This window comes from Poecilia reticulata, chromosome 3 (genome assembly GCF_904066995.2).
Source record: "Poecilia reticulata chromosome 3, P_reticulata-male-v2, whole genome shotgun sequence".
NCBI classification, from domain to species: domain Eukaryota; kingdom Metazoa; phylum Chordata; class Actinopteri; order Cyprinodontiformes; family Poeciliidae; genus Poecilia; species Poecilia reticulata.
In genome coordinates this window covers 20,442,755-20,467,956 of record NC_088832.1, presented here as the reverse complement: position 1 = coordinate 20,467,956, position 25,202 = coordinate 20,442,755, and the positions used below count along the sequence as shown (strand labels likewise).

Here is a 25,202-nt window from a genome sequence, read left to right as displayed (position 1 = left end):
CAATGGAAGCTAATTCCACTGCCACCAGCGCCATTCTGAAACCCTCTGCTGCAGCGCCGGCTTATCGGGGGGCACCATGAGAGCAGCAGGAAACCGAGCGAGCAAATCATACGAGGCAAATACTCGTTCATTCACTGTACACTCTCAGGCAGACTCTTAAACATTCTGCACTCGCAATCTTTGTAGACAGCCAAGAACTAACACATCAGCAGAAAAAAAAAAGAAGAAAGAAAAAGTTTATTACACAGCACATCTCATTTAATGACAGTGTGAGGTCAAGCTTATTCTGCCTCACTCAAATACCCACAGCTCTGGAGATGTCCTTGTCGGATCGCCGTTTACGTGTTGGAAGAACGAGGGGCAACAATGCACCGTGAGTTATTTCACATTGGTTTTATGTTTTTGTGTGATGCATCAATTAGAGGTATTGCACACTTTCAGAGACAGAAATTTGAGGAAATTGAAACTCAGTGGAGCACAAGCGTAATTAGGAGAGTTTAAACCTGTCAGCTTGTTGCTGTTTTTCATTTGCATCATTTCACTGCTGTGTCTGATGGCCTTGTTTTCAGCCTTTTACACCTTTCTTCGTATGAGGCACCGTCATTCTGACGTCTCCTTCTCTGTCCAGCGTGATTTTTACCTCATATTCCTGCAGAGGTGAAACCTTTAACTTCGACCCTGTTTTCCACGAGTTTGGAAATAAAATGTTGAAACCATGGTTTACTGAGAACTCCATGACCAGAAGTTCAGTGGGAAGCTGTGGTTCAATTAGACAGAGAGAACATCTGTGTCTGTTTGCTTGTACATGCAAACAGGCTTGGATTGTTACTGTGAGTGCTGCGTGATAATTGGAAAGATGCTTACAGAGGCAGGATTTTTTGCTTACAGACTTAAATTAAAGTTCTCTTTCATTGCACATAAATAATGTCTCCTAGAAAAATCGAAACCCAGTTGCAGTGGCTTTTGTTGGAGTGGGAAGAAAAAATCTCATGAAAAGAAATGGTTTTATTTACAAATCAAAACAATCTATTAATGGCGCTCCAAGCTATTCCTATGAAGTACGTTACTGAAGTATTTTTGTGACGCGTTCACTGCCATGCAAAAGCCATCCAGGTTTCCTCTTTTTCTTGCTGGGTTTTTTTTTTTGTGGAAATGCTTAAATCTTAAATCTAAGTGTTAATATTGGACAATAACCAGACAGACAAAAAATTACTTTTATTCATTAGTAGAAATAATATATTTGCATGAAAAGAAAAAATAAATTGCCTTTATGTTGAAGCATAAATTAACTACCAGTTAATCAAATTTTTGGTTCAATTTTCAGGCACACTTGAATAATACCTGACCTGCAGACAGAGGCGGTCCTAGCCTGTTAGGCACCCTGGGCAAACAATCCCACCAGCACCCCTAAACCTCACTACACTTTCATGGAGACAGGGTGGCAGGGGCAGTTACGTATTAGGCAATGTTATAACACCAGCTTAAAATGTCAGAAACCGATTCATCCTGCAGAATCAATTAACCTACTTCACCTGTCTGACAGCATGAAGTAGGCTAATAAAATCTCAATAATTGTTCACTTTAATGTTACCACTTTTACAGATGTTATGTTTTTCAGGCTTCTACCTTTAATTATATAAGGGTCATAAACAGGCCTTTTGCAGAACTTAATGGCACACTGAGCAGGTAATTCAACCATTTGCTACAAGTTTGTTGGAGCAAGAGTACAATCAAAAAGCAGGAAGACTAACCCATCAGGCGGGGCAGAGTAAATGAGAAGTTTTAGTAAAAAAGAGAAGAGGCCCATTTTGAAAGTGCAGAAAGCAAATAAACAGCGACTTTTCTAATTGGTCCGATAAGATAATCCTTTATCAATTAGTATTGAAGTAAAAATTCAAGTTGCCACAGCAAAAAGTGGACTTTACAAAACAAGAGCAAATGCTTCATAAAACATTAAATTATGCACAGTATTTACACAGTAGATCTAATCTACACTTATCCACTCACAATAAAACAGTAATTCATGCAGCAGCAGTGAAGCCAACCGAAAGCATCCAGGTCACCTGGCTTCCTCCCACCGTGCAATCTACTCTGGATCTGCAAAATGCACAAATACACACACGACCCATGAACAACACATACACCATACTGAGAAAGAGACTGAACAGAAACATGGAAGATGAATATGTGGAAGTGTCTGAGTCTGTGCCAGTTCCTCAGTTGTTCTTCAACTCCAGTAAAAAGATGTGAGAGAAAAAGCTGCTAATGAGACATGAAGCGTTAAATTCTTGTTATGCACATAATGGGGCAAAAAAAGGATGCCAAGCATACACTCCTCTGGAGGAACACTGTTCAGACTTTGCCTCAGGCATGATATCCACTTATCATTTTATAAGCAATTAACAAAGTAGAGCAATTTTTTTCTAAATTGCTTTATTTTTATTTTTTATTTTTATTTTTTTAGTTAGAGAAAATAGCTGCTGAAATCTTTGACTGGGGAAGAATAAACTCTTGCGGTTAGCATAATTAATAAAAAAGTTCAACTAAAAGAGTAAGCCCTCTTGACAAAATGCAACCCATAAGCAACGTTTTGATCACGATGTGCTAATTTTGTACCACAAAGAAGTGAGACATAGTGGGGTCCCCAAAAAGCCGTTTTGTAAAAGCTGGTGTCTTAGCAACACTGACTGCATTCAGAGCAGATTGAGCTTCAACGGATCGATACCAGATGACACACCAAAACTTAGCAAAGACAGCCGTAAATGGACAACGCTAAACATCTGCCACCATCTCATTCTTCTCGATCAATGTAAGTGGTATGTGTGTCCAAACAGTGGGAGTCTTTGTGAAAACGACATGTATTGATTGCTTGGGGGGGTTCTTGATGGTAAGCACTGAGTGCGATTGATTTGAACTGAAAAGCAGGTTTAAATGTGTAGTCACTATCACACTGAGAATTTAGCCGTTTTTTGGGGGGGGTTTTGGACACAGAAGATTAACATTTTACTCTTAACCCCCAGTGATTACCAGAGACACAAGGTACCTCTAATTGCATGGACACGGAGGAGCACAGCAGGCCTAGCGAAGGGCAGCTGAAATTTAAAAGGGCAGTCTGTGTTACGCCTGAAAGAAAAAGAGCCAACCAGCTAAAGTAAAACATGTTTTTAAGCTTCCACTGAGGTTTTCCGGCTGGTAATAGTCATTTATGATATGTAGCTTGGGGGTTGTAGATCTGACTATAAACTTGAATATCAAAGTAATCTTTTCATAATTTTTAAGAAGGGTATAAAATGTGCAGTCAATGTCAGTTACATAAAAGAAGTTGTAACTTTCCAGCACCAAATGTTGCCCTTTAGGCAAACGGCTCAGTTTCACAGCCTGCTGGGTTTTGGCCTCAGTGCAGCTGATGCTACAAATGCAGAACAATGCTGAGTTTGGGGGAGAAATATGAGAGGACAATTCATTGTTCCGTTGAAGACCACCATGAATATGTGCCTGCGGTTAAGTAGAAATGACTTTGTTTATAAACTCACTGCCCCTTTTTGCATTCAGAGCAAAAACTCACTACTACTTTACTTATATTCCTCAACATTTTCTTTTGTCAATTCACAAAAAGAGCTGCAATTTCAGCAGAAAAAGCGTCACGCTGATGGCATAGCACACAAATGCAGATCCTGTGGTCAGCAGGTGTATTTTAAGACAAGAGGGTCTGACTGTGTATCACTGGTGGGCATTTGGAGAACCTTTACCTCCTTCCACTCTTCTATTGAGTGTCTGCCTGCAGGGGCCTTACCATGCTGGCAAATGTATCGGTTCCTGGTTTTGCAGCGCTGATCATTCCAGTTGAAAGTGCTCAGTGCCTGCAGTTCAACACAGTTTCCGAAACTGCACAGAAAACGAGAAGCTGTGAGTAACAGTAAACACAGGCTTCACCTGCAGCGTTGCTTCCAAGAAAAGAAAGAGCTGTTTCAATGTTGAGCTACAAACATCTGCTCGTTTAAAAATAATTATCTCTTAATTAACAGGTAGCATTATTACTATTCAACTCTGCTACAAGAACAAAGCGCATAAATGTGAACCTCTTATCAGTAAAGATGTCAGGAAATATTACTGTCCTCCGTTCAGGAAAAAAAAAAAACGTGTCTATTCAAAAACACATTTTTTTCACCTGCTGATGTGTTTCATTTGTTTATCTAAGTCCCAATGCCCTTAGCTGTCTGTGTTTATGATGCCCGCCACAGCAGCTTAAGTCTGCTGTGAAATATGTTTTATACCCTTGGTTGTCAGGCTGCCCAGAGGCAAAGCTGCTGAATCGAAGGAGCTCTCCTGTGTCCCAGCGAAATGAGTCTCTTGGAGGCTTATATGTCAAACCTGTAAAGAAAAAATACTGAAACATTACCGCTTTATTCATGTGCTATCTAAACGGCCTAAAACAGAAAGTAAACAGATGCAAACTAGTCTGACCTGCTGTGTGGACTTATATGAACGTTTATTTGATGTGCCGGTGTGAATGGCTGTACCTATCCAGAAGTTTCTCGTTCCAAAGTCGGTGTTGGTGACTTCATTGCTCGCCTCCAGCTCACTTAGATAAAACACTACAATGTCCTTAACTTTCTGGCTGTGAATCTCAGCTAAAGTTCCCCCAAGTCCCTGTTTGTTTAAAAAAAAAAAAAGAAATGCATTGATTCAAAGGTACCGTAACTATCTCCATTTATTTGCCCACAGCTCTCTGTAATGCTATTATACTCTGACCTGGCAGCGAGTTTTGGCCCCATAGTAGCTGTCAGCCTCCAAAGACACCATGAAGCAAGTTCCATCTATCGTAAGATCACAGCTGTGAAAGGGGAACTGCACCTTTTCTGTTGACAAAGTACACAAAGAAAAATATAATTATATGAACCGTCAGAAATGGGTTTTAATCAAAATACAGTCTTAAATATTGTTCCCACACTTGAAAGTATTTGTAAAAGCTGATGAATATCCAAGCATCCAATTGAACCGGATAATGCTTGGTTTATTTCTTATCTGCATTAATGGATATATCGAATGAGCCCATTTTATTCAAGAAAATGTCAAACACAAGATGCCTCTAGAATAAGCAAAACGAGATTGCAAGATTTAAGTGACATTAAAGAAACAGAATTAACTCATCAACAAGGTTGTACCAAAAGAAAGAAAAATAATAAACAGAGCTCTGTTGTATCATTATGCAACAATTTTATTTTTTTACCAGTTGTTTTTGTCCTCGCCATGGAATAAATGCTCACATTGTGACTTTGCATAAGAATAGTAAATATCCTGCACTGGAGAGTAACATGTTTTGAAGTGATTTATGTTAATTTTTTTATGTTTTTTTTTTTTTTGTGAGGTCCTGGATTTGAATTTTGACCGGGGGTCTTTCTGCATGTTCTCCCCCTGCATGAGCGGGTTCTCTGTGGCTCCTCCGGCTTCCCATAGTCCAGAAGCATTCATGCTATGTTAACTGGTCTGGCTGCATGGTCATTTGTTTGGATCGTCTCTGTGCTGCCCTGTGATGGACCGGCAGTCTGTCCAGGATATAACCTGCCTCTCAATCAAATCATTTCTGGAGACAGGAATAATCTAATTGATTCTTTCATTGGTATTATTCACTTATTGTTAGTGAGCCGCCGTCTTAAGACACATAATATTTCTCAATGCAAAATGGTTTCAAAATTCCAAATTAACAACAGAAAAAAATCTGTGAGATATAAGATAAAATAAAATTGCTGGGAAAAAAAAAAACAAAAAATGATGTACAGAAGATGATAGCTCTTGGGAGGAGCTGGAAATTTGAATCTAAGTTGAGACTGCAAAAGAACAGCAGGATGTGGTTGAATGTGTTCAGAATCAGATATAAGGGAGTCCTGGGTCCTGCAGAGGACAGTGAGGGGATTTTATAGTTCCTGCTTTTTGTGCAAAATCTGTTTTAGACATGCTGCAGAAACAAGGCATCAACCCCTTTCAGAGACCTGACAGTCGCTCCATAAATTCTTTAAACTGCTGCAAAATCAAAAGCAGATCCTGCTACACAACTTTCTGCCTCAAGCTACTAAAACTGACCTGCTCCTCAGATTATGTTCTTTACTTTATGGCCATTATTAAAAAAAAGAGAATGGAGCTCCAACTTTTAAAAAATGTGTAATCAAATTAAGTTCATCCAGGTAAATATTTTTTAAGCTGTCATGTTGAACAAATGTAAATAAAGTAAGTATGACAAACTTAATTCGATTACATATAACAAATTAATATTTTTGTCTTAAGTTGGAGATCCATTCTCCTTTTTCAGGGTATTTATTCTTTGCTCCCAATCATTTTTAATACCCCAGGTATACCCTCCCATTTTGTTGCATGATATTTATAGTATTGAAGGTATACAAATGTATACTGTATCTTAACCTGCAACGTTAAGGCGGTTTTTGTTTTCTAAGCTGGCTTATTTTGACCTCAATTTAACAAGTGAGAAATGTTTTATTTGGGTTTTTTTTTCCCTCAGCAGTTAGTTGTAAAATATATATATAGTATAGAGTACTGTACAGGTTGTTAGAGTTCTGTTGCAGCCTGTTGAGGTTAACATTCAAAGGAATTAAAAGAAAAAATAAAATAAGACAAGCTGGGCTCACCTGTGCACTCAGCACCACCGAAGCCAACATCACACACGCAGGAGCATTCTTCTTCTTTGAAACGACTATAAAAACACGGCATGCTGCATCTTACTGACAAACACATAAGGCACATGTAGATCCGACTGTTCAGCTTTCTGTTTATAAATTATATAACTGGACAAAATATACGCAGAATAACAAGCATTACCCTGACAGAAGCGTCCGGTGAATCCCAGGTCACACTCGCATTTGCAGGATGTAAGATTGAGGCGGTCGTAATGAGCTGCCATGTTGCCCGCAACATGGCAGCTCATTGCCATGTTGCAATGAGCTGCCTTTTGGTTCTTTGGAATTTCTGATTCTTTGAATCAGAAATTCATTTCTTTGAATTTCTGATTCAAAGAAATGAAAACAAGCAGGATGCTAATGCACACAAATCACTTCAGATGATCTCAGGAATAAAATACATTTTTAAGATTAAATAGTCTTACCACACAGTCCGCCTACGTGGTCCCACAGTCGGAAACAGCCGGACATGAGAGAGGTGCAGAGAGAGCAGTGCGGCCCTCCCTTATAGGTCGTCACCAGGCGACCATTCGTTTCCCAGTTACCCCTGCATCACCAGTAGCACACAGTATGCAGCAACCCACAGGGAGACACAGTGGCTGGATCGATTTCCTACAGCTACCTTTATTCTCTAACATAGCATTATATAAATCTATTGAGGGGCAGGAAATAAAAAGATCCTGCATCTTCTACCTGTTCCTTTTCTAACAAATTATGTAGAATTGCATGTCAGTTGGCATGATTATTTGTCTAATTATTTTTTACGTTTTATTGCCTTTTCGAAATAAATGAATAAATATTGATGTAGAGAAAAAGGACAAGACTTATCCTGGGTAATACGCACAGGCAAATATCTTCCAGAGGAGCCCATCTCTCAGACACTGCTGGCTGGCACAGCCCACATGACTTGAGGTAGTCCAAACCAGCTGCAAACAGCAATTGGATCAATCACTCCAAGTCTCTATTGTTTTTATAAAGATACAACTACAAGTCTTGTGAATAATTACATTATTTCACAAAGCCCAAACACATGTAAGGAGATTTCTATGCTACCTGTGTGTAGTGCCGACAGGTTGCACTTTCTCTACATCGTGCACTGTAGTACAAAAAATATTTTCCCTCTTCAAACCAGGCATCGACGATGCTGGAAAACGAGGCGGCAACGTCAGCGGAGAGATGCATGTTCCAGCCAGTGTGACCGAAGCTCGGCGTGTGGAGAAGGGAAGTGCCTTGGCTGCACAACGCAGCCTGTTCCTTAGCAAGCACAGCAAGCTGCTCATCCCATTCCTGTAAGCACAGACAGTAGTTGTTTGTATTGATTTCTTTTTATCCTGCAGGCAAATATTAATCTTTAACACCTAGAAAACAGTAAATATAATGTTAACGGTCAGCAAGGTTTACAAGCAAAACTGGCAACAAGTCATTTCCAGAGGGTGATTTTGTATTTATGTGTTAGAGGCTTTAAATCTATTCTAGTTTAACATAGTGGAAATTTCCAGGTTTAGGTTTAATGCATTGGGTCCAGCTCCTGTTCATTTTCACAATCTAGCTAATTATTTTTGGTATCTTGTAGCTGTGATATAGAAAAGATCCACAGGATCAGTGGAGGTTCACAGTGGAGACAAAACCATAAGACTAAACCCAAGAAATTACTTATTTATACATTATCAATTACTACGTAGAAATACTAGATACATACATAGAAAACAATGTATTACTAATCTTTCAAATATAAAATCCTGTAACACTTTGGTTGCACTAGTACTTTTTTCTAGTGCAAAAGTACTAGAATAATTTTATTAGAATACCTTCAACAAAATTTCACACTGGAAAAATGTAGAATAGCCCAAACTTTAATGTCTTTATAAATCTGGATAAAACACCATGTTTAAAATAAATAATCTTTTCATTTCATTTGTTACCTATTGCAAAGACATATAGTACCCATAACAATTCCTACAAAATAAATGTAACTGAAGTACTTTTTGTTATTTTACTATTTTTTACTACAACTCTAAAGTGTGTATGATCTTTTCGTCATTGGTATATGGCTTCCTGTTCCCCCGTGGTATAAATATAAATATGATTTGATTTAAGGTCTCCTTTCAAAACTGGAAAGACAAGTTTTTTAACTAAGGTAGATTTTTTTTTAATCAATCTTCAGTACTCCAATTATTTTCTCTTTTGATTCCCCTGGCACTTCATATTGGGCACAATCTCTCGTTTGATTAGTTAAAATCAGTTTATCTCTAATCTCATTGGTTATTATGACAAAAATAAAAGTGTGTCCAAAATGTTTTTAATTCAGCCGTGGTGGTAAAACTTATACTCTAATCATGACGCCATGTTAATGTAACCTAATTCATCAGTTTTAGAGTCAACCTGTCAATTGCAGGCGTGTTTCTGTTTCCATCCTTGTCTTATTATCAAACCCGTGTTCAGCCCTTACGATCTTTGAAGCTTATAATGAAGCAATAAAAGGTTATTTGTTTGAAAAACAAATAAGGAAGCTAATGTCTCATCCAAGCTAGGAGAGCATTGTCAACAGGATTGTCAACAAAATGTATGCATAATTTCAGCGTTTCTTTGGAAAAAGGAGGAAACAAGTTGTTATACAGAAATGCTTTATGAGGAACAAGTATAACAAATAGAGAGCAGAAACATGAGATCAAAGGCCTGTACACATCCTGCAAGAACAGTTCCTTCGCCCAGGGCTGCAAGAACTAAACTATTTTGTTCCGTTCTTGCCATATACAAATTCTGCAGTGGGAATGACATGTGAGGACTTCCCAAGACTTCTGCACTTGAGTTCATGAGAAGCAAAAAATGTCCTGGCCAGAAAGATCTGTTCTTGTTCTTGCCACCTCAAATAAAATTACAGGTTTCTCTGTTCTTGCGGAGTATGTTTGAGCCACTGACAAAAAAAAAGAAAAAAGAAAAACTATGAGAGATGCGACTACAGCTCATGTCAGAAATGAAAAGAGTTGGTTTTGAGTGTCTGTCCCTCCTTTAACATTATGGACTGGCACCTGCTTTCCGCACATATAAGCCGGACAGACAGATGATTTAAGCTGCAGCAACTTATTTCACCTCAAACCTTTTCAAGTTCTGCATACAGACAATTTGGCTCGTTGGCAAAGTAAATGAATCCCAAGGAACACGTCAAATCTAATCTAAAACAACAATTTATAAAATCCTTTCAATTATTTCATGTTCCAGACGTAAAAACAAGTGACTGCTTAGTTTCCAGAGGTGTAATAGGTGTGAAATGTCACACCCCTCCAGGTGTGTGACATCTCCCATCTATGTCAGTGCTTCACTAATTCATTTTGTCTTCAGGAGATAATTTTTATTTGGTGTTTACCTTGGTTGTTACTCTTTGTAACTTAGTTGTTTCTTTTTTTTTTTTTAAAGTTTGGGTATTATAACTGCTTAAATGATTGTAAGTAATAGACCCTGGAGCTCCATCACATGCTTTTACGGAAGCAAAGGACATGAAATGCGAATTTTCCAGATCTCTGGTGAGACTGAAAGAAAACGTTCTGCAGCTATGCATGAAACCTTCCACTTAAATGTATTATTTTGACAGATGTGACATGCACACCACATCGAGGTGCACGGACGATAAGATGACCTTTGTTTCAAAGATATTTCATAATCCTCCATGAGACTATGAGACACAACACAAAGAGATTAAGCTATTTGAGATCTAGTCAGATTGGTTGTGTTAACTTTCTGATGAAATTTAGCTTTTATTGTATTTATTATTAAGAAGAAAGGTTAGAATGTCCGCTAGCATTTTTGTAGCTAGTTTCCCGCTTTCCGTCCATATCTCCCGTCACTGCTGGAACACTAGACTAATCTAAAGCCTCTAATTTTGTTGAAAGGAAGAACTTGTGGCTTAAAAAAAAAAAAAAAAAGAAGGGGGGGGTGCTAAGCTGCCTCTCATCCGGGCCGATTCACACTCGGCAGCGAAATGCTCCAGTGAACGCTGAAGGTCATGGCCTGAAAATGCCAACAGAACCACATCATCCACAAAAGGCAAAGATGAGGCCCTGAGGCTTCCAGACCAAACACTCTCCTTCCCACAGCCACACTCTGAGATCCCGTCTATGAACACCTCAAACAGAATCAGAGATGAGAGTCAGCCCTGCTGCATTTAAGACAAAAGTTCTCAACCAGGAAATCTGACCTGCTCTGACTCAAACTCAGGAGCTCAAGTGTCCTGGTGTCTTATTCGCTGCTGGATCACAGACCCTGCAGGATGCTGCAATTACTCATTTTGTGGCACCTTTTTTAAAATGTTGCATCAAACTTGCACAGCTTTATTTTTGTTATAACATTGCAAATAATCTTCCCTTTCCTTGTCTTTTCTTCATCATGTTGTAACCCCTCCTTACCTGAGAAGACCCTACATCATAGTCATGCTGCTGACCTCTGGTCTAATGTCTCCTCCCTGACTCTTTGCCCTTTCTGTTGTGACAACAAAGATTTATTTTAAATATGTGGAAAGCAACAAAGAGGACTGAGTTTAATCCTGGCACTCACTAAGTAGTATAGTAGTATTCAATAGTTTTAAGCCACCTATTTTTTTTTCTATATCCTAATCTTTTAAAGTGGTTTTGATCAGTAATTCTTCAGGCTTGAAGATCTTTAAAAGTTTTTTGTTTTTTTTATTATGTGAGTTTTTGATAGCCAAGTTGGGCAAAATATCCAGCTAATATTTAAGTTGATTGTGCTCGATTTGTAGGTCTTTGGGGGAAACGAATGAATTTCACCAAAAATACTGATTCATTCCTTTAGATTAATAGATCAGAGTAAATCTTCCTTTCAATAGGAAAGGAAATTGTACATAAACAAAGAAACAAAGAAAGTCCAAAGAAACATTTTGAGACTCCTGCAAAAAATCTGGAGAAATATAACCAGACATTCGGAGATTCAACGGAAGTTTGGCCTCCTTAACAAACTTGCAATATTTTAAGTCTTTTAAGTTTTAGGCCTCTTTGAAGCTCACACTGTCAAAATAAAGGCAGGACTTTCAGAAATGGTAAGATAAGTGTGATAATAAAAAACAATGCAAACAGAGGTCAAAGGCTTTATGGAAATCATAATGGCTTAACTTTCATTTCTTTCTCTACAGGTGTTGATATTACCTCCTAATACTTCTGGCTTGAAAAAACTTAGAACCTGGCGAGAAGGCACAATGATGGAAAAAAAGAGGGAAATTCAGTCATTCTTGAAGTGTTGGTGTTTTATCTCATTCAAAAAAAAAAACCTTAAAGCCTATATAATAATCACTACATTATAATCTCCACACAATGCCTTCTGGTTCATTCTTACGTGCAAGAGGCGAAATCGTTTTCAGATTTTCACAAACACAGCCAAAGCCCTGAACCTTTTAACGTTTATCAGTAAAGCTCTTTAATTTGCCTCTTCAGCTCAGCAAAGCTTCCTCTGAGGGTTTTTACGGGGAAATTACCTGTAATACCAGAGCTGAAAATGTAGGCTGATTATCCACATCCTCTCTTCCTCATTACAGCCTTATCAGTTGAGAGCAGTTCTCTGAGACTGGAGAGCAGTCGAAGAAAGGGGCTCTCTCTGTACGGGTGGCTCTAAGGATGTAATCAACGATGAAGTGACAGTACGCCCTCGCACAAATCTTATATTAGGCCCAGGAGGTATTAAGTCTCTTATCTGCTTCAAAATCCATCATTATCAACTGCTAATAATCATACACATAGGACAATAGTGCAGATTAGCATTTCAGGGCAAGCAAATTTCAGCTAATATAAAACACGCTGAACATTAGAATAATAAAAGTGAGTGTCATTATTCGAAAACAACCTAAACTTATTTCCAATTTTTTTTTTGACCTAAATGTTTCAAACGGAGGCAGAGGAAAGATTCATTCGTGTAATTTTGCAGAATTACCCTTACAAGAGTCTTTGCACAGCTAATTGATTTTGGCTTCATTCAAACTGTCAACTGTTATCAATCAGCCCGCAGCGCCACAGAGCAAATGTGGCACTAACGGTTCTGTTTCACATTCCTGAGACTATCAACGCATTCCTCTCAGAAGAAATGATCTTCAGTGAAACAACACGGTCTGACGCAGTCAGCGGAGTGAAGCTAAAATGTGAAAATTTATCTTTATGAAGATAGTTGCAACACTGTCGGTCTCATTCTGGGAATAGCAAGCCGCTCAGATCTGCCCACACACATCAGCAGCAATGTTTTCTATTCTGACATCTGTTTCATCAGCACAGCTGACAGCACCCTCATCATCATTACCGTGTTACTCTGCTCCTAAGAAAAAGGAGCCGCAAGCACCGGGGGAGGGTTTCATGTGCCCAGTAGCTGGAGCTGCAGCACCCCCTTGTGGTGGCTGGAGGATCAAACAGCTTCACTCTATACATTTTGAACAACCAGTGAAGAGAACATGATTTGATGAGCAGCGGTGCAAATAAAAGTGTTGTTAGAAGTAGCACTATTATTATGTTGGAGAGGAAAAAAAAAAAAACAGTTTTGTTTTGGACTGTTTTGGATAGTGAATCTTAATCCAGTGTTCACGTAGAATAAAATCTTAATTCTGCAGCACAGCTTGAGGCTTCAGGATGTTAGAAAAGCTCCAGCACAAAATTTCAAGCTTTGCCTGTCTTCAAATATGGAGCAGCTGATCTGGTCAAACAGATTTCCAAAGTTTTGGAGAAGATTGTGGCTCAATAATTAACAAGGAGAATCAAATAGAAATTTGGTTTTCATTCTTATTATTCAGTTGAAGATACAAAATGCTACTTTAATGAACAGAACAAATCCTTACCTGATTAAAGAAGTTAGAGCAGTATTAATTAATTTATTTTCAAAAAGTAATTGATATTTAGCCAGGACGTTCTCATACAACAATGATCAAAAATAACACTTCAAAGATGAATGGGTTGCTCAAATTATCAGACTAACCATAAACAAAATATTGTCAAAAATCACAAGAAATTATATGAAGATTATCATGGAAGATTATGGAAATTTTACAAAATAAATATTTTTAGCAAAAGAATGTTAAATCTTACATTTAGCTGACAGGTAGCGTATCACTCAAGAGAAGACTGACGTTAGGTGCTACTAGCTATCTTTTGCATGTTAGCCGCAGTGGGCATGACCCGGCTCCTCAGCCTATTGTGCTGGGCAACAACCTGAGAGAGCTCCTTCACCCCGAGTCCTGAAAGATAAAAACAAATTCTGATTTACTATTGTTTACTCTTCTACTGCTGTTGCTGCAGCAACAAAATGCAAATGGCTCGTCTAAGTGTGTGGCTGGAGGATAGCTTTTGACAAGTCTGTCTCTCAAAGTTCACGAGACTCAACAAAGCATGCAACTCCATTTATCTGTATAGAGGATTCGATTTAGAGCATTTAGCACTATCAGATGTTATAGTCACTACCACATCTTTAAATCTGCTTTAAATCTTGATTCCAACATGTTAAATGCAAAATGTTACCCACTTTCTATATGCCCACACATACTGTAGATACACATAGAAAGTTTTGTACTCTGAGTTGGAGTGTCACTGCTCTGACATCCGGTGTCTCTGCCAGAGTTTGGCTGGTCCAGCTCAATGTTGCCAGCAGAAACAAATTGAGAAGCAGATCCAAGCTTCTGGGAGTTACTTCGGAGCCCATGATGAACTCCCACCAAATCCTTCGCTGTAGCAGCACTTGTCTGGCTCTCAGTTATCCTGCCTCCCTGCTCCTCTCCTCCCCCTCGTCTGCAGCCAGTCACATGTCCTCACACCGGCTGGAGCAATGCGCTTTTCAAAGTTTTCATGGGACTTCATTCAGTTGATAAAATTGTTCACTTTACAGTTTCTAACCTTTTAAATGTTGCTTCTTTGTAAAAACCTAACAGCACATCGTAGTGAATGAATAAATAAACACTTTTCAATAAAACGTTTAAGCTGTTTAACTCCATAAATTAAGTGCGTTTGAAAACATAATATTTTGCTCTGACTTGATTGTTTTATGTAAGTATTTGTTTCTTATCCATGTTTTAGGTTTTGATGACGTGAAGCATATTTTCAATTCTGACTGATTTGTTAAATAAAATGCAGATAAAAAATTTTTTATTTGTGCTCTAATAAATCAATAATCTAATAATGTTATGCTAGCCTTCTTTAAAATAATAGTATCTATGTTTTATAACCCCAAAAAGATGACAGCAATTAAATTTAGGCAAACTAGAACAGCACATACAATGATTTTTGACAAAATTATAAAATATATATACATTAATTGTATTTCTAGATTAAATAACTTAAATAACTTAGGTTAAGAAATTCAAATGGCTTGAGGGGGAGTTACTCATCAAAGGTTTAGTATATTATTGTGATTAATCTTAGGTCTTCTTTGATAGACTAATGTTTGCCTGCAACGCTCATCCCCTGGAACTGAACTTTTATTTTGAAAGTGCAGGTAACAGAGACTGTTTTTAGAGCGTATCATTTATAGGAGATAACTTAAAATGAAATCAAATGAAGTCGAATTGGGGTAAGTTCTCCCCACACACCCTTTTCTCCATGTCTCCTATTGTAAAAGACACAAATCACGATCTAAGCTTTGTGCTCTGATCTAATCGCGATCTAAGCGTCGGGCTCTGATTCACAGTCTGAGGACGGCTGCAGAGCGGCACCACAGGCTCGTGTCTCTCTGTGGGATGCCTGCTTTGAGGATCCGGTTTCCATCGTTGTCATGTTCTCCTTTATCTCTTTAAGTTTGGTTTCAGCAAGGATTTGTCTTACAGCAGTCGGTTCAAATCCCCATCTGGGGTTAGTGAGAAAAGCCCACCTGCTGAGATGATTTCTCAGGTCAATCCAGCAACCAAAGGAGTTATTAATGATTGATCCCATAACTGGTATTCAAAATCACAGCAGTACAACATTTAACTCATGCCGATGACAACACTTTACTAAAAGAGTACAGAGGTTCTGTCTTCATACTTTTTTGTACTTATTTTTTGTACTCAAATTTAATTTCATGTCTGCATGAACAAACACATTCCTTTTTACTGTTTCATATTTGACATTAGCTTCAAAACATACAGACCATCAGGATAAGTATTTTCTAAAAAAACAACAATTCTTTCTTGCCACATCTTTCTCAGGAGGAAGGGTTGCTGCAAAGAAAACAACTCAATGCAATGTTCTTAAGTAGATCATGTTTACCAGCTGGATTATAAACTGAATTTGGATTGTGCCACACAAGGATTGAAAAATACTTTATTTCATTTAGTTAAATATGACTGGATTGTATTAGCTTCATTTGCTTATATATTTGTGTATAACTGGGCCTGGATTTGATCCGTTTGTCAGAGAAAGTGCCTTGATTTTACATTTACTCTAAATTAGTGCTGACTAATCTGATCATTTGTACAGGAGAACTGTTACTGTTTTCCACACACATATTACTATTTTAAAATTTAACCAAATAAAGAAGTCAATTGATGGAAAAATGTGCCAACAATTGCTGAAGGTCTCATTTTAAATCATATTACATATTATGATAATTATTATTATTTGGGTGTTTTGATGTAAAATGGGGGGGGGGGAGAACTGTTGTGGTGCAAAACAGAGGTGCACATTAAAGTTTTACTTTGGCGTGTACTGCCATCAAAGTATCGTCACATTTTGCTGATGGTTCCATTGTTATTTCAGCAGGACAAAGATGGAGTTCCTTCTGCATGACTTCAAAAACAAAACATTAACGGCTGACTGGACAGATCTGGTTCCTATTGAAAATGTACTGTATGACACATAATGAACAGGAAAATCTAACGACCACCCCAGGTCTTCTGGGCAGCTAAAATCTCTCTCTATATATGCAAAAAGATATGCCCTGCTTATTAAAAGAGGAAGAACAGAAGGCGTTGTAGAAAACCTGGGACAACATGCTGTTTATCATGAATATTTTAAAAAAAGAAATCCCAACGTTGACGTCTTCAGCCTGGGATCTTCTCTACATTTTAAGGGTTGCATCAAGAGTCATGGAATCTGCTACAACCTTCAATAGCCTCATGTAGGTAAAAGTATCATCTTCCTTAAAAGTTCATAAAACTTGATGAATAAATGGTTTAAAGCAGTGAATGCAGAGGGCAGGGATGCATGTACAGTATGCACACATGCTCCTGCAGAGGGCACAGCTTCTCTACGGGTTCACATACATTTAAGCTGCTTGCATAGAGGGGAAGTGCTCTCCAAGTTAAGTGAAGGGATAATAACATGGTCACATTTTTCCTCCAAAACTCTTTCCCCTGATTGGTTGCTGTAAAGTAAACCCAGCATTCCACACCATTTAACTACGGCAGTTTTTCCACTCAGGACTATTTCCTCACCTGATGTTCCTGCTCCCTCTCAGGGAAGCTCAGTTCAAGTTCACTCTGCTGATAGCTTCCAACACACCAAAGGACCGCGCACTGGAAACATGTTAGCATCAGCTGTGAATCTCATTGCTTTGGTATATGTGTGCTCCCTCCATTCTGCGTTTGGACAGGTAAGAATCTCTACAGAAAAAAAGTTCCTGACTAATGTGCAGAATGTGTCGAAATGTGAAGTTCAGTTTAGTTTCAGTCTCTCATAATAACATTTGCTATTAAGGGTTAACTTCTCACAAATTCCTTTATGCTCTGAGGTACTCATGAGTATGATCATGAAAGTTCTCGCTGTACTAAAGAGAGAAAAGCTTCTTTTCCCTCTGCTTTGCACGCAAGCTTCAGGAACAACATGCCACAGTCCGCCAGGGCTGAAATCACGACCGTATCTGTGCTGTGCTTCACTGCAAGGCTGCAAAACATTTCCAGGAAGTTCAGTGTGTCTGTGAATGACTCTCTTCACTTCATTACATCTATAACTGTACCTTCGTGTGCAGTATTTGTTTGCGTTCTCCTGAGATGTGGACAGCATGAGCAGGTTTATAAATAAATGTAAGAACATGAGCATGATCATTTGGGTCCTTGAAGCAGTATATGTACCCATATGCTGCTTATTTTGGTTTGATTTGTTTAGATTTTTACTGTAATTCCGTGCCGACTGTGGAAACATTAGTGAATTAACAGGAAGCCATGTAAAATCCTGTCTAGCGCGAGCAGAAAGAGGCCTTTGAGAGCAACACTGTGAACACCAGCCTCCATCTCCACCAGATGACTGAAGTCTTTCCAAACCTCCGCTGAGCCTGTTTTTTGACAAATATTTGCGTTTCTTGCATAACCTCTGCTGGACGAAAACACTAATTGGTTGTGCAAAAACATGCAGGAGAGGCTGGGCAGGTGGTGCAACGATAGAGATGAATGAATGAGTGTAATGAAGGGAAACGTGTAGCCTAAAAACAAGAATCTAGCCCTCCTCTCCCTCTACATCCACTACCATGTAGTGATTTAACAGATGGAAGGCAGCTATAGTCCAGACTGAACCCAACTGGTTTTGTTTTAAATCTGCTTTTCAATGAAAGTAACATACATGCAACTCTGGAATGAAATTAAGAGCCCACTGCACTGAACCCCATTGAAAACCTCCTAGTTTTTCCAACAAATACTGATTTCTGAACTCTTCCTGAGTTAAAGCATTAGTATTGTTGTTTCTAAATGAATGTGAACTTGTTTTCTTTGTATTATTTGAGGTCTGAAAGATCTGCATCGTTTTCGTTACTTTCTGCTAATACAAAATTTTTGCTTGTAATTTCAGAGGCATGTTGTCAGTAGTTCATAGAATAAAAGAACAATGTGCATTTTACTCAAACATATATACCTATAAAAAGTCAAGTCTGAGAAACTGATCATTTTAAGTGGTCTCTTATTTTTTTTCCAGTGTTGTATATGTATGTAATTTTATGACTTTCACACAGAACATTTTAATCCCAAAATAAAATCTTTATGATTTGATGTAAACTCTGTCATTGTAAGGGATAAATAAGTTATATTCCAGGGTCACCCTATATTTAGTTCCACTTATATTCTCACCAGCACTAAAAGTAATCCCACAGCATGATGCTACAACTACTATGTTTAGCACTTTGCGTGCTGACCAAAAGGTTTTGGTCTCTTCTGATCAGAGCGCCTTCTTCCAGTGTTTGCTTGTGGAAAAAGTTGCAAATAAAACCTAGAATTGGTTTCATTCAACAAAATTCTGAACTCTATTTTCTAATTCGGTGATTTTTCAAAGCTTGTTGTGGTGAAAGGCACATTTCCGACCACTTTGCCTTTTTACACTACTTTGTATTGAACGATTGCATAAAACCATAATGAAATGCATTGAAGTTTGCAACAGTCATTTTACAAAATGCAAAAAAAATAGTGGCTATGAATGTTTTTCGAAAGTACAGCATGATCCACACATGAACAGCTAAATAGCACAAATCTTCATTTTACGCATATGTTTGTGGCCATACGCTGAAGCTCTTTGCCATCTGGAAGAAAAAATGTTCATGGCGATTTATATGTAGTATTTATTATTTAATAGATCTAAAAAAAGTTATCTTGCTGGCTCATCGGTAAGTGACAGCAGTGGCTTGCGGTCTCTCACTTCAGAAGATCTTTCACCGTAGCTAAATATTTATTTTCAACAGACCCCAGAAGGAGTAATTGCTGCAATGGAACAGAAATAAATCAAGGAAACCAGCGTTTCCTTTGAAGAACATTTCAGAAGAACTTTCTGTAATTTTAAACATTCGTAGAGCAAGCTTTTGAAGAGTTTAGACCACAACATGCAACCAATAGATCCTGAGGTTTTAGGGTCTCTTGCAATCTGCTGCAAAAACTACTGAAAATCTGCAACACTGCCGTTCTGAACTTTGCTTACTGCTCTGCTTTGTGCCAGGACTGTCCAAACAGACAGGAAATCCAAGGTACGCTGAAGCAGGTGCAGAAGCTTTTGTCGGCCCATGAAGCCTCCTGTTTGCAAAGTCTGCGCAACCTGAGGAAGAAAATAAATTTACTGCAGAGCGGTACAGGGAAGCAGACAGCAAAATCTACAAACAGTAAGCTGAAATGTAGATAGATGAATTTGAGAAAAAGTGAATTTTAATTTTACGTTGCCGTTTTTGTTTAATGTCTGTATTTTTGCAAGGTACTTGTCCGAAACTCGATGCACCCATTAATGGGAGGAAACTCGGCAAATCCCACGGTGTCGGCCATGAGGTCCACTTTCTGTGTGACCCCGGGTATGAGATTGTGGGATCAGAAAGCAGAGTTTGTCAAGAAAGCCTCACCTGGACTGGCCAGCAGCCGACATGTCGAGGTTTGAGTCGAGTCCTGTGCTGTGTGCCCTTCTCTCAAACAATCACTTTACTCTCTCGTCACTTTTACAATCCTATCTGCCTTTCATTTTGACACCGTTTCATCAGAAATGCCACAGTTTTCCACATAAAGGTGCATTTTAAATGCGCTCTGTGATCACATTTCTTTTTTTTCATATGTTGGTTGTTGTCCAGAGAAGGTCTGACATGGGATATTCCATTCCAGCCTCTTTGTCCCTCCTGACTGCTTCCTGACTTTGACATAACAGCTCACAGGCTTTTTGATCAAACATATGTTTTCCTACAAATTGGCAACTCCAAACATTAGTCTTCATTTGCCCAATTATTTTCTCATATTTCTATCTCGTGCATCCATATGTCGCGATGTCCTGGTGGCTCGAGGATCAGGGTTATCAAGTTGCACATGTCACGTGAGCTGCAGCGTTCAAAAGTACCAGCGGTGCGTAACCTCGTCTCTGTCTTCCTCCCTCAGACTTCAATGAGTGCGCATCGTCTCCCTGCCTGAACGGTGGGACGTGCGTGGATGAGGTGGACCAGTTTTCTTGTGTCTGTGCCAAAGGCTGGGCTGGAGAGACCTGTCAAAGCCCTGTGCCGACATGTGAGTTTAAAGCACAACATGCCCGCGCTGCGCATGTATGGGAATGGTACTTTTCGTTTGCCAGTTCACCTTCATAATAAGGTAGTAAAACATTAAGATTTTGCTCTTGAAATAAAAAATTGAATTTGCAACACATGTAAATGCAGTTACAATGTGACTAATTAAATTGTCTACGTCAAAATCTGTCCAAAAGACACGAGTTTCTTCAATGTTTCAGTTTTACAAACAACACAGACATCTTTTATTTGCGACAAATCTCCAACAGTATGTTTGGTAAACACTATTGCTCTCATACTTAAAGACCTCTTGGATCGCTGAACCAAAAATGCTATTTTTCTGCACACATCTGAGAGGTGGGCCAAGCAGAGGCATCTCCAGCACTCCCACTGCAAACGTGCAACGTCTACACTTCTGAGTATGAAAAGAAAAAAAGAGGAATCAAAATACTGTTACGGAATTGATCGAAATGCTTCAATCCTTTGCCGTTGGCAGCTCTGACTGATCTGTCTGTCCCATTGTGTGAGACTGAAAAATTGGAGTTGACACACAAACGGTGCTCTGTCAAAGAAACACTGCATCAAACTGAAAGCCTTTTCTGTGTCTGACCACCACTTCTCAACCCTCCTCTCCTTCAGTCTTTATCACCACAACAAATACTTCTGCTGGCTCCACTCTGGCTGCTTCCACCGTACCAGCTGCCACGACTGGGGCGTACGTTCGTCCGTCACGCTGCACTATAGTGCAGGGAACCACCCACTGCACCTGTGAGCCAGGATACACCATCTCTGGCAGAGACAGCTACAGCTGCACAGGTACGCTCCATAGTTAGTTGAACTCTAACCACAAAAGCCTGTTTAGGATGTCTGATGTGTGTTCATTGTGCGTTGCAGATATAGATGAATGTGACCTCTTCCATAATGGACCAGCAGGAAAACTGTGTTTGCATAAGTGTGTTAACACCCCTGGAGGCTATCGCTGCTCCTGTCCTGCTGGGTATAATGTGACTCGTGACGGACGCAGCTGCAAAGGTGAAGAAACACTTATGGAGATTGGAGACCAGCTTACTACGTCCATGTCATAGAAAATGAAGTTGAAACATCTAAAAATGTGTTTTAAAGATACAGGACAAGCAAACTGAGGCAAAAACCACAAAAAAGTGATGGGGTTATGAAAGAAGTGGGTGCAGCCTTGACGTAAAAGGAAACAAAGAAAACGATAATAACATGCTATTAAAAATGTGATGTTTTTAAACTGTGCCAGTACCTGAAGACTACCTGTAGTGTATTAGGAAAACATAAAGTCCTGTATTTAAGCTAACCCTTTTAGACTGAGAGTCAAGAATATGTATTTTTATGTGCATAAACTAAAAAAGATACATATAGTTTTATTAGCATCTTTTCTTCTCAGTTCGAACAACATAAAGTGTTCTGTTTAATCATTGAAACTCCTGGTCCTTTTTCTTTCTCACAGATATTGATGAGTGCGCTACCAGGCAGAACAACTGCACAAACGACCAGATGTGTGTTAACACATACGGTGGCTTCCAGTGTGTTCGGGTGGACTGCCCCAAAATCCCTCATGCAACATATGTCAAAACATCACCCATGTGAGAGAAACCTTTAACACTGTCTCTAAAAATCAAGTAAAAGTCGGTCTATTTCTATTTAGTTTCAACACAAAATAAGGAAAATAAAAATTCAGCGCATATAGTCCTGATAGACATATAAAGGGTCTGATCCCAGAAACCAAAGCTCCTGTTGTCTTTAATGCACTTTGGGGAGACATAGCTCAGACACTTTATATTAACGTTAAACTGTGTTAATAATACATATATTCACAAACACTTAAATTATTTTAAAAATCGTTTTAAATATTTTACTATAACAGTTTTATTGTCATAAGCATTTCTTCTCTGAAGATCATGCTCAGTCTGAGGTGATGCAACGATGGATGGATGAGAGCCTAAGTTAACTTTGACAGCAATGAAAGGAAAATACGATATTTAACGTAGAAAACAAACTTTAAATTCTCCTTTGTTCTCTTCCAGGCGTTGCGAACGTAACCCCTGCCCTTTGGACAACAAAGCCTGCTCTCAGACCCCAACCTCCTTTTCCTATCATTACCTCGCTGTTGTGTCCAACCTGTCTGCCCCGCGCGTCATGTTCAGGGTCTCGGCCCTCCGTCAATTGGGCGACACGCTTCGCTTCACCTTACTCGGGGGGCGGCAAGCACGCCGCCACTTCACAGTCCAGCGCTCAGACCGTCAGACGGGTCAGCTAATGCTGGTGAGCCCCGTCCAGGGCCCCACCACTCTGGAGGCGGAGGTGGAGATGAGCGAGCTGGAGAGACGGGTCCAGCTGGGAAGGTACATCACCAAAATCACCATGTTTGTTTCCCAGTATGAATTCTAAACAAAAAAAGAAAAAAAAAAGTGAAATTAATATTTTACTAAGATTAAGAAGATTGTAAGTTATACAGAAAACCAGCATTTACATGAGGCAAAGCAAGACATAATTAAACTGTCAGTCCTGAATAAAACTACCAAGCATGCTGTGACGATATGGGTGATGAATACATGATGAGTGAACATTACATAACTATTATTTTGCTGCTTTTTATTCTGGTTTGAAGACTTGTGTGGTAAAACTTCATACTTGTGCCTCGGTGCAATTATTAAATATCACGTAAACAATTTAAAGTCTGGCCTTTCATTTGTAAAACTTCAAAAAAAGAAAAACATGTTTGTTAAAATCTGTAAATACACTGAAAATAAAGTGAAACATGCTGCAAAAACCAAGGAATGCGTTGGAAGACCTGATAAATGTGAGCAGTGGTTGTTAAAAACCATGAAGTACGACAGGACAGAGCGAACACTGTTTAGAGCAGGGGCAGCTGAAATTAAGCTGCTGAAAAGGGCTTCTGTGATTAAAGTGCAAGTATAAATTTAACTTTAGAAAAGGCAAAAAAAGTAAATGTTCCACGAACCCCAAATGCACGATCTGTGTGATTGTTTCTCTGTCTTTTTTAATGGAAGATGAAGTGCCTTCCAAAAGTATTCATAAAGCTTTAACATGGTCACATAACAGCCACAAACTTTAATTTATAATGTTAGTTATTAAATCCGACAGGAAAGCTGCATAATGCAGTGGTAAAGTGTTGCATGAACACAGTGCAGAATCTGATGTGGCCTGAAACCATTTTTCAAAGAAGCTGTCATGATCTACAGGTGTTTTGGTTTTCATTTGTGTTTATATGTTGTTGATGATGTCCTTAGTGCTATGTTAATTCAGTTTTGCCATATTACAGTTAATTTCTTTGTGGGCACTAGAATGATGCTGCTGTATAAGGTCATTCTTTTGTATTTTCTTAGTTTAGCTAGGTGTTCTGTTCTTTGTACGTTGGATTTTGTTCTCCTATAATAAGAGTTTTATTCTTTCCCTCCTCAATTTGCAGTTTCTTTGAGTGTAACTCTCTTGTGTTATTAGTCTGTCCCTCTGCTTACCTGCATGCATTCTGCCCCAGCTGGTCCTCGTCGTCTCTGATTTGGTTCTATGTTATTTCCTTAGTATATGAGCTCACTTTTTCTCACTGTTCACCCCTCCTGACCCCACTAAGGGACAAGGGTGTCAAGAAAATGGATGGATGAATGGACGGGTTCTCACTGTTCATCTATGGATTGTTCTGTTCATTATGCGTTTCCTTGACCTGCTCTACCAGTGTAATTTTCTGTGAGTTTTCATTATTTTATTAAAGCATCCTGTTTTGTCACAGTGTCTCTCTGCATTTGAGTACTTTATAAACACAAGCATGACAGAAGCAGCAGCCAGAGGTCAGTGGAAATCCACAGCTCAGGTGGAAGAATATTGAAAAGACAAATAATAATAGACTCCACTGTGGCATAGAAGAACGCCATGTCCTGGTTGCAGTTTTCAAGCACATGACAGCAAAAAATTAAGGTTCTCTCTTTGGATAAATCAAACTAAGCTATTTCGCCAAAAGCCAGAAATTATATTTCTGTTATTATCACAAGTATCATAAGTAGTATGAGTTTATTGTCCAATAAAGCGTTAGTTACCATCCATAGACCCAAAAAAATCCCACTCATCTACATCTCACATTTTCTATATTTTACTCCTATATTGTTTTTCCTGATACAATAATTTCTACACAAACTGAAACTGCCTCCCACAACCATCTATTTTTATTCCTTCAGCTCCAAAACATGTTCTCTGAAGTGGACAGCAATAAGAGTATAATAATGAGTGATTACAGAAATTAGTATCCCAATCTGAACACGGTACTGTCATCAGAAAACATTACACTCACTTTGGGTTACCATTGGTAGTGAAATTCGGTTTGTTAGTTGGCTTATTATGCAACACTGCCCCCTAATGTTCAGAGCTTAGACGTGACGACGTGCCCGTAATGACTTAATCTAACTCGGTACTCTTCAAATATTCCAAACAGATGTATATATTTTTTTTTTACTATGATGATGAAAATAAATCATGCTATTATGGCTCAAGGAACTGGTATAAAACACCAGGATTTTTCTTTTGAGGGGGGGGGGATCATTTTCACTAGTGTCTAGGTTGTAGTAATAGACCTGATTTCCTACC

General features: G+C 38.8%; 2 protein-coding genes across 2 annotated transcripts; one reads left to right on the top strand and one right to left on the bottom strand.

The window, feature by feature from the left end:
- Positions 1–1,463: 1,463 nt before the first annotated feature.
- Positions 1,464–7,100, bottom strand: LOC103462582 (C-type lectin domain family 18 member A-like). The gene is given in 7 exon segments (XM_081605203.1): positions 1,464–2,097; positions 3,794–3,885; positions 4,275–4,371; positions 4,521–4,650; positions 4,753–4,859; positions 6,642–6,790; positions 6,792–7,100. Coding segments are annotated over 7 exon segments (738 nt in total). The 5' UTR covers positions 6,944–7,100; the 3' UTR covers positions 1,464–2,086.
- Positions 7,101–16,860: 9,760 nt separating this feature from the next.
- LOC103462565 (fibulin-7) lies at positions 16,861–24,356 on the top strand. Its single transcript, XM_008405446.3, has 8 exons — positions 16,861–17,228; positions 19,547–19,706; positions 19,796–19,966; positions 20,458–20,583; positions 21,219–21,395; positions 21,474–21,611; positions 22,054–22,189; positions 22,631–24,356. Exons 1-8 carry the CDS (start codon positions 17,160–17,162, stop codon positions 22,992–22,994), a joined length of 1,341 nt encoding a protein of 446 aa, XP_008403668.1. The 5' UTR covers positions 16,861–17,159; the 3' UTR covers positions 22,995–24,356.
- Positions 24,357–25,202: the final 846 nt, after the last annotated feature.

Excerpts from the sequence above, each read along its gene's own strand:
- LOC103462565 (XM_008405446.3), top strand. The coding sequence starts at position 17,160 with ATGTTAGCATCAGCTGTGAATCTCATTGCTTTGGTATATGTGTGCTCC. Across the intron at positions 17,229-19,546 it reads TCCATTCTGCGTTTGGACAG|GACTGTCCAAACAGACAGGA; the intron begins GTAAGAATCTCT and ends GCTTTGTGCCAG. Across the intron at positions 20,584-21,218 it reads TCAAAGCCCTGTGCCGACAT|TCTTTATCACCACAACAAAT; the intron begins GTGAGTTTAAAG and ends CCTCTCCTTCAG.